The 8996-nt window shown below is 37.1% G+C and overlaps 1 protein-coding gene across 1 annotated transcript; it reads right to left on the bottom strand.

The window, feature by feature from the left end:
- Window positions 1-636: 636 nt before the first annotated feature.
- On the bottom strand, window positions 637-4897 carry LOC123972998 (phospholipid hydroperoxide glutathione peroxidase-like). The gene is made up of 7 exons (XM_046052814.1): window positions 4771-4897; window positions 3784-3878; window positions 3448-3592; window positions 2126-2277; window positions 1557-1581; window positions 1403-1462; window positions 637-1173 (listed from the first exon to the last, which is right to left on the bottom strand). Exons 1-7 carry the CDS (start codon window positions 4825-4827, stop codon window positions 1141-1143), a joined length of 567 nt encoding a protein of 188 aa, XP_045908770.1. The 5' UTR covers window positions 4828-4897; the 3' UTR covers window positions 637-1140.
- Between the last annotated feature and the right edge of the window lie 4099 nt (window positions 4898-8996).

The following is an 8996-nucleotide window of genomic DNA, read 5'->3' as shown; positions in this document are numbered from 1 at the left end:
ATATATATATATATATATATATATATATATATATATATATATATATATATATATATATATATATATATATATATATATATATAACATGGGGGGGACTTTCTACCACAAAAGCGGTCAATATTGTGAGAAATTATGTCCTAAATCAAAAAGAGTAAGTGTAATCACCAAATTTCCCTTTTTCGGGCAGAAACGGCTTCCACATTTACTTTAATTTGGTTTAAATGTAGGCCTACTAACTATGTGTTTTCCCTACAGTTGTTTCCAGGAAACTTAAGGGAAGTTATAACAACATTAACATGGATGTATAAAGAGAATATATATTATAAATTACAGACATGTAAAATACGGCTTTGGGTCATTTTGTAGGCCTACTTTATACAAAAATGTGCTTTTGTATAACTCTACATGTCAAACCAAAAAATAAATAAAATTTGAACAAAGCCGGTTTACTTATCATAAGGACAATGTTGAAACTTAATGCAATACTGTAAAGCATTACTATCTTACCATCACTCATTATAAATGTAGTTTAGATTTTGTGATGTAAAACATTACAGTTATAACATAAATTTATATTTTATTCATATTTGTTAATATAAACAGACCATTATAGTAAGCATTCACAAAGCCAGCAGGTGAGTATTACTATTTAATAAGTGCATGTAAAGTGACAAATTAAAGTCCAGGAGAGCACTTTCCAATTTCATCACATGACAAGCCATGCGTTACAAATACAATTATGGGCCCTTCAGTAAGTTAAGCACAAATAACATCAGTAGCTTTTCAGAAATGTGTCAAATGTATGGCATCTTACAGCATGTTCTTACATAAAACTGACAAACTGACTGTTCACACATGAACAAATTTGTCACTTAACATTCAGAAAGGACTCTATGGTATTTTTATTAGAAAAAGGAATGGCTGTTTGCATCAAGATGTGAAGTTCCTCTCACATGGTCTTCTGGGTTTGGTGTGGGTGTGTTCTGGAGGTTAGTTGCACGCTGGGGGATAATCAGGCCTGCTCTCCCCAATGAAGGGTTTATGGGCAGACCGTCACTGGCCCAGATAAACACACACACCAATATCATGAAATCCATGGGTGAGGATATGGTGTCAAGTGAACACATATGAGATGTAGTATTACAGGTACGTAGGCAGGTCCTTCTCCACCACCTGCAAAGAGAAAGTAGAAATGGGGAACAGCACCATTGCAGGAACATGGACTAACTATTCACTACAACATTATACAATGAACTTAACTATGGCAAACATAATGCATCAATCCACCTAAATAAACTCCCATTGGATGAGATTACATAACAAAGTCCAAGCTAAAACCCCACCACGTGGATACTGCATTTCACAACATGCACAGATTAAAAGCACAGTGAGTGCCACTTACGACGGGATCATCTGTTGGGCCGTATCTCTTCACCACTTGTCCTTCTCTACTTATCAGAAACTGTTGAGGAATACACATCAAAATATTAGCATGCGTTCTTTTCATGCAGTTGAGGCAAGAAAATTAAAACTGGGATAGTATATTAGCATATTACCTTTGTGAAGTTCCATTTAATATTACTGTGCAGAGAGAGAGAAAAACGTATTACAAGCAGGCAGTACCATAAAGACGGCTTTTTCATCCTTCATGGAGCACAGACTGTGTAGTCAGTTTCAATCATTAGAATTGTGACCAGTTTTCATGGTGGAATGCATAGAATTACACTTCTCTACCCACTCCTGCGGCATAATCTACTTCTCCCCCATCCATTTGTATGACTTTTCCAGCTTACTGGCAGGTTATTAGGGGTATTGTATTAAGTGCAGATGGTATTGATACAGTGGCACATAAGTACAAAGATGACTTATATGTCCTTTTCGACACTAGCTCACCATAAGCTGTTGTATTGAGGCGACCATGATAGAATCTTGTCAATGATGTAATAAAGTTGTGAAACATTTTACAACACATAATGTTCATTATGTAACAATGACATGCAGAAATCAAAACTCACTGAAAAAAAGTGTTAAATTCATGTTCCTCTAAAGGCCATTACTCATTTTGTGTACACAGTGTCTTAAAACCATTTGTCAAGTAAACAGAAAAATAGATACAATAACTCACTTTCCCAGGAGTCCTTTGCCTTTGGGCTGTGCCTTCATCCACTTCCAGAGAGGGTGAGCGTTGTCTCCATTCACATCAATCTTACTGAAGAGGTCAAATTCTGCATTGTAACCTTTGGCAAACTCTTTAATCTCTGCATCAGTCCCTGGTTCCTGGATCATACAAAAAAAAAATAATAATAAAAAATCTTTGTTAGAAAAAATAAGTTTTGTGAGCTGATTAAGCTTTACATAGTTCACTAAATTCTGCATACTTTGAGAACACTTAACAGTTTCTGCAGAGCCTCTTTAAGATTCAATGTCAACATCACCGCTGCTCTATGATACCAGTTATTTTCAACAGCTTGCGCCACGCCAGTGCAGATTGTTGCTGCATGGGCCAACATCTAGCGTAATGAGGACACAATTACAAATCTCCCGTGACAGCTCATCTTTTCAAACAGAGGGCCACTATAGAAGGACACTGCCACCCATCTTTGGTCTCTCCTCAAACAGAGATGCAGAAGAATTGCTTGCTGTCTTCTCCTCCTGTCCTATTGGCGACGTTATGTTCGCACAATGAGGACGTTTAATTGAGACTAGCCTTCAGTATAGTTGGTGCTGTAAGTAGTAATGCCATAATAACAATATAGTGGTGGCAAATATGCATTTGTTAATTTTTTATTCATTCATTACTGTCAAAGATACCCGCTGAACTGTTTAATAAACCAATCAATCTCAAGTACAGGGACACGCAGCCCACATAGATGATGACAACAGAAAAGTGTGTCATGTAAAGTCCTTTAGTGCGGTCGTAGAATTGCAGTGTGAAACCAAACCAAAACTAACCGAATGTATCAAAACATGAACTTTGGTTCGGACCTTGGTGCGGACTTTCAGGTGTGAAAGCCCCCTAAAAGGGCCTTTACTCAGCAAAGAACCTTCTATTTCTTTTAAATTTAATACATTCAGTGCAACCTTGTCTTATGTGCAGTACTCTTTTGTGTCCTTTACTTGTTTGTCTTAACAGTTTCTTGTTGTTTGGTTTTGCACTGATTAGAAGAAATACTCCTATTCTGGTTGTAGATGTTGTACAATTACAATAAAGGCTTTCTATTGTAGTATGAATAAAACATATTCAGAATGAATAATTATTAAAATTACTTTCATCCTGCCAGATCAATTTATTCCAAAAGAACAGTGAGTTGGAGGAAACGTTTAAGATGAACAGGCAGTAGTTTAACAGTTCAAGGGTCATGTGTTGTGTTAATGGCAACATTGACAATACCGTAATCATGCGATAGAGCACAAAATAAAAACAAAAGATAAGTATATTGTGCTTACCTGCCCTCCAAACTGGTTGCATGGGAAGCCCAAGATGCGTAAACCTTGCTCAGCATAGGAGGCGTGCATTCCCGCTAGCTGAGTGTAGTTTACCTTGGTCTTTCCTCATTTAGAGGCTACATTTACGATGATGCATACATACCCTCTGACAGGGAGAAACAGAACAAATAGGTTAAACTGAGTAAACAATTCTACTGCTTCTATGTGATGCCTAAACATTACAACAGTGAGAAATATACCACTCTGTACTGCTGTTCTTTCAAACTCTATGGAAGTCAGTAATTCCTCAGCCTTATTTATAGCATATGGACACATATTATGTTATATATACTTTACTTGTATTTCTCAAGAGAAACCTCGCTGCCATCAATATCCTTGGCAGAGAACTCGTATATTGTCTTGGCACTCTGCCAGTCTCCCACCTGAGCACACTGCAGAGAGGTGAAAAATGGACATGTGTAGATGAGGTGTGTCATTGACTAAGACAGCTGAAGGTAGAGTTTTGTGAGTCCATGCAAAAAAACAAGGGCAAGGGTAAGGTTAAGCCTAAGATATAAACAAGATGACTCAGATAAATGGGAAGAAAGACGAGGAAGTAACCGCTCCCCTTACTACTAAGTGCACTTTGGCCCATTTGTGTCACCATTGACATCTGCACCCTTCACTTTATATCGTCAACAGGTTTAGTCGGAAAACCCAAAATTAACTAATTTGCAAAGCAAGCCTATCTCACTCAGGAAGAGGGGAGAGCACATTAACAACAAAACAAATATAACGTTAAATCATTGGCGATTCTACGCATTTACTATTGCGTTGCTTTAAAACGACTAAACAAAAAGGATGACACATAAACCGTGGAGCTTCTCCTGACGCTAATATATACATACATACATACATACATACATACATACATACATACATATCAGGCTTTATCATCACCACGGATTATAGTTAGCAACTTTAACGGCACCTTAATCCCTTCGCGTTGTAATTTACCAACGCTAAGGATGCAGCACAGCCAGCTAATAACACACGCCACGCTTTCATGACAAAAAGCACGACAAGTCTGAGTTAAATTTGCGGCAGCCGGACAGGTGAACAGTTAGATAAAGTCACGTCCAAAACGCCCTGGTGTACACGAAGCTAGCGTTAGCGGCTGCATCATTATCGGACCCATTTGTCCGTTACACCAAGTTTAAAAATAGAAATGCTAAAACACGTGCTGTTTAGCATACAGGCAGCGTTGGATACATACGTGTATTGCCCACAGCACACATAAAGACATGTTCATATATTATCGTGCTCCACATAACAGTTACTTACCATGCTTCTCAGTACTCCCCTGCTCCCCACCAGACCCAAAAGCACTGTCGGTCTCATGTAGGTCGACCGCAGTCACATGAGCTGCTAACACCACCCACTGACAGGAACACTGGCGCAGCACTGCGCCCCAGGACCTGCTCCTTTCCGGTTCTCTGATATATGTTTAATTTTTCATTTTCCATTTTAGCTCTAAATCTCATGTAGAAGAAAGCATACTATATTTGATGCATAATATAAAGCTAATGTGATTTTGTATTTTTCTGATATTCTGAATTGGCATCAAAAAGTTTTACTGCTCTATAAAAACAAGAATGAGATATCATAGGACTGCGAATCATATTAGGGAGCTCAAAACATTATAAGATTTATGCTTTACACTGGCCACTTTATACACATGTTTAGTTTGATTCTGGTCTTCTGATTTATGGTTGTAAATTGCAGATGTCAAGCTCAATTAGGGTTTCCCGGTTAAATAATGGTTATAAAAAGTTGTCTAGTTCTTGATCACATAGTTATGACTGAGAAGGAGCTGACAGAAATGCTGGCAACATAGCATGTACAGTACAGATGTGCCAAAGTTAAGAAACTACAATGGTATGCAGTTTTACTGTGCTCCAATCTGCCTTTGTCCAGTTATTTTGGCATATATTAATCAAAACTGAACAGTATGGCAATGGCTAGTTCACAGAGGGAAATCAGTTATCAAAGCTTTAGTTTTATTTTTTTCTCCAACAGAGGGCACTATCTAACTGTAGTGAAAGATTGCTGTGTAGCTTTCACAACATTCATGTCTTTGGATCCAACATGAAACTTATGTTGAGACAGAAGGACAAGGTTGAGATTTTAGAAAGATTCAATTAAAGATTCTGTAAAAACTGACCGCAGTTTTATTGATACAGTGTCAGATATAAAGTATACTGCACAAGATAACTCCTAGTCACATGTACTAATTCCAAGATGGATTAGCTGATCCCTGCATCTTGTATGGCTCAAAAAGTTCAGTCTGTTTTTGAGAGAAGATAGAACAAACGTTTTTATGTCTGAGAGCAATACAAAGATAAACCAGTCGGAGGAATTTATTGAAAACCTTAGCATCCTTTTTCTTTTTACTGCGCTTAAATTAGGCCAAGGACTTATTCCTTTTCACGTCCTTGTTCTGGGGCATTACTTTGAAATAAGCTCCAGTGGTCTGATGTTAGGCTTGTGCCACAATTAAAGTCCCCATGAATCAGCATTTTGCTTCTTTAATTGGATGTATTCCCTGCTGAAAGTGGATGTTAGAGGGGGGGCATCACACACAAAGGAATCACACAATGTGAAAACCAACAGGTTATCAGTTGGAAAGAAAGGTTAATGGTTTCTATATTGGTGGGAATTTTTACTTTTTACATTACTACTACATTCGTTATTAAGGCAAGTGTATTGAGGGGATAAATAAAAAGTCACATTTAATTTCAGACTACATTTTCAAAGTTAAATACACATTTATTTCCACACATATTACAGCTAATGGTCTATTGAAAACATTCTAATGTATTTATAAAATACAAAATATCAGATTTAGCCAAGAGCCAATTATTAAGCCCTGGACTTTTTTTCATTGTCCCTGGTGTATACACAGTTTATCAAACTTCACCACTGAAACAGGATTTAAATGTAAGATATTAAGAACCATCACAAAATAGTAACTAAACAGCTAGGAATCAGAATCATCAATCAATGCTTTTGATCAGGCAAGGAACAAATGTCGTAGGCAATCATCATAAAAGGTAATGATTGTATGACATAGTTCAGATGAACAGATAACAGTTTTCTGTCAGGTCCCTTTCTAAAACTATTTCCTATTATTATTTTTTTTTAATTGCTGGTGTCTTAACAAATTTACAAGTGATACAGTACAAGTGATTTGACCAAAGCGTCATGCCGTAATGCTGCACTGCACTGTCTGGATCAGGAGGGCAAGGGATAATGAAAGGGATGCTCCCTCCCTCGCTGTTAGTAGAAACAGTGGGCTGTCTGTCCTCCTAACACGCACACATGCAAACTGGCATGCACAGTAAATGTGTGTGGGTGATGTGGAGGTCATGTCTTCAGAGGAAGAAGCTTTTAAATAGGGTTAGACAAAACACGGAGTCTGCCACAGGTTCCCACCTGAAACATTCAGTTCAAAGCCCCTAATTAAACACCTCACATACTGTATAGCCAATTAAAACTCAAATCAAAAGATTTCTACTGTAAAAGACATTGGTGTAGTGTGTGTGTAGAGGAGTAGGGGATAGACACTTTAATTAGTTGCTGCCCTGCCAGTATGGAGGACTGATCCTGACAAATTCAAAAATAAATACAGAAATAAATAAATGCTCAATAAATAAACAAGCATCCAATTAAATGCACAAAAAAATGAAGTGAATAAATAAATGTAGGCAGTAATTAAATTATGCAAGGAGGATCTCTTTTAATTAGCTTCTTTACTTATTCACCTTTGTAATAATTACCTTATTTATTTATTGTCCGTTATAATCTTCAACTTTATTTATTAATTACTTATTTTTAAATGTATTTATTTATGTGTGTTTCAATTTTTTGTCTGTTTTATTCTTCCGTTGCATTTTCTACCCTATTTATTTCCCCAATGGTATTTATTTCTGCCTGTCCTTTTTACATTTCTCTATGCATTTCTGCCTCATTATGCAAATGAGGAGGGGCTGTGTCTCAAGGAGTCAACTTCTCACCTATTGGTGGACCAGTCAGATGGGAGAGCTCTATGCCTACTCTACCTGCACACATCAACAAGCTTGCTCACAGTCAGATGGCTTCCTTCAGTGCGCTGAGGTGTTTAGCAACTCTATTTGAAGACAATACTACCAGCCATATCTTCCTTCTTTTTCATGTGGACGCTCTGACCTATAGAGTTTTCATTTAGCGACTTATACGGACACAGAAGTGCAGGAAAGTGAGCTGTTGTTTCTGAGAACCACATGGTCAGTTAGCCGCAGCTAAATCTGGAGTGCACTCCTATTTGAATATTTAGGGTAAATGCTCCCACAGGGAGCAGCTCTTGTTCTGCTGTTATCAGCTCCTGTTTCAACAATAACGCCATTCAGGGTGAAAATTCAACTATGGTGTAGTGTCGGGAGATGCAGTGAGTTAACCAGCGGTGAGTAAGAAATATTATGAATAATGCATGTAATTTGTTAAGCTATGAGAAGAGTAAAAGTCCGCTAGCTGCTAAGCTAATATATGTAGTGTTAATATCATACAGGCTAAAGCGCTTAAGCTAGGGGTGGTGACTAACAAATAAACTAATCTTGACAGTTACCATTAAGAAGAATTTTATGCTTCTGTTAAATGTGATTACTATTAAGTTGTGTTTTATGTGTGGTAATGGAGTTTATAGAACATGGGAGAACCGTGGATACTTTTAATACAGCCCACACCCCTAATATTACTGTGTAACTACAGGATAACAAGTGGAGAACATTCAAGATTGCATGTCTGCATAGTTTCTTCTTGTGTAATGAATGAAAATAAATAGGCCTACTAGGCTCCTCTCTACTTTGACATTTAAGATTAGCTGTGTTTGATCCACCTTCATACACATATGTGACATTACTGTACAACTTGAAAAAGGTAAGTTGTTTCCCACTCCTGCCTGCCTAAAAGGGATTATTAAATGGGCTTTATTAGCTGCTGCAGTGCAGGATGAACTTAGAACAGACCCATTTCTCAACTTATTATTCTAAATCATGCAATGAAGAAGAAGAAATGTATAATAAATCCTGTGGCAAAATCTGTCCACAAATACAGTAAAGCATGTAGTCTAATGCACAAGCCTTGCGTTATAGCTGGATTGGACAGTGAAATGTTTTACGTTTAACTCAAATCAGAATTTAAGGAGAAATGTTTTATACCACCTCAAGAAGACTTCCTAACAGAAAGGAAGGTATTTCAATGTACAATTGCAGTACTTAAATCTAAGTAAAGTAAACATTTTTGTGTTATTTTACTTTTAATAGACACATGTAACAGGTTTTATACTTCTTGTGAATATAATCCAATTAATCTTTTCATACTGTATATCTGTTGTGTAATTTGCAAAATTTTGTTGTATGTGGCGCTTGCATCGCATATTATTGAGACTTCATTGCTCTCTTCAGATAAGACTCAGACTGCAACTTGTGTCTTTGTAAAGAGAGAAACAGACAGAAAAAAGTCTCTAATTCTAT

The sequence above is a fragment of the Micropterus dolomieu genome, linkage group LG06, assembly GCF_021292245.1.
Source record: "Micropterus dolomieu isolate WLL.071019.BEF.003 ecotype Adirondacks linkage group LG06, ASM2129224v1, whole genome shotgun sequence".
NCBI lineage: Eukaryota > Metazoa > Chordata > Actinopteri > Centrarchiformes > Centrarchidae > Micropterus > Micropterus dolomieu.
This window is presented reverse-complemented; position numbering and strand designations above follow the sequence as displayed.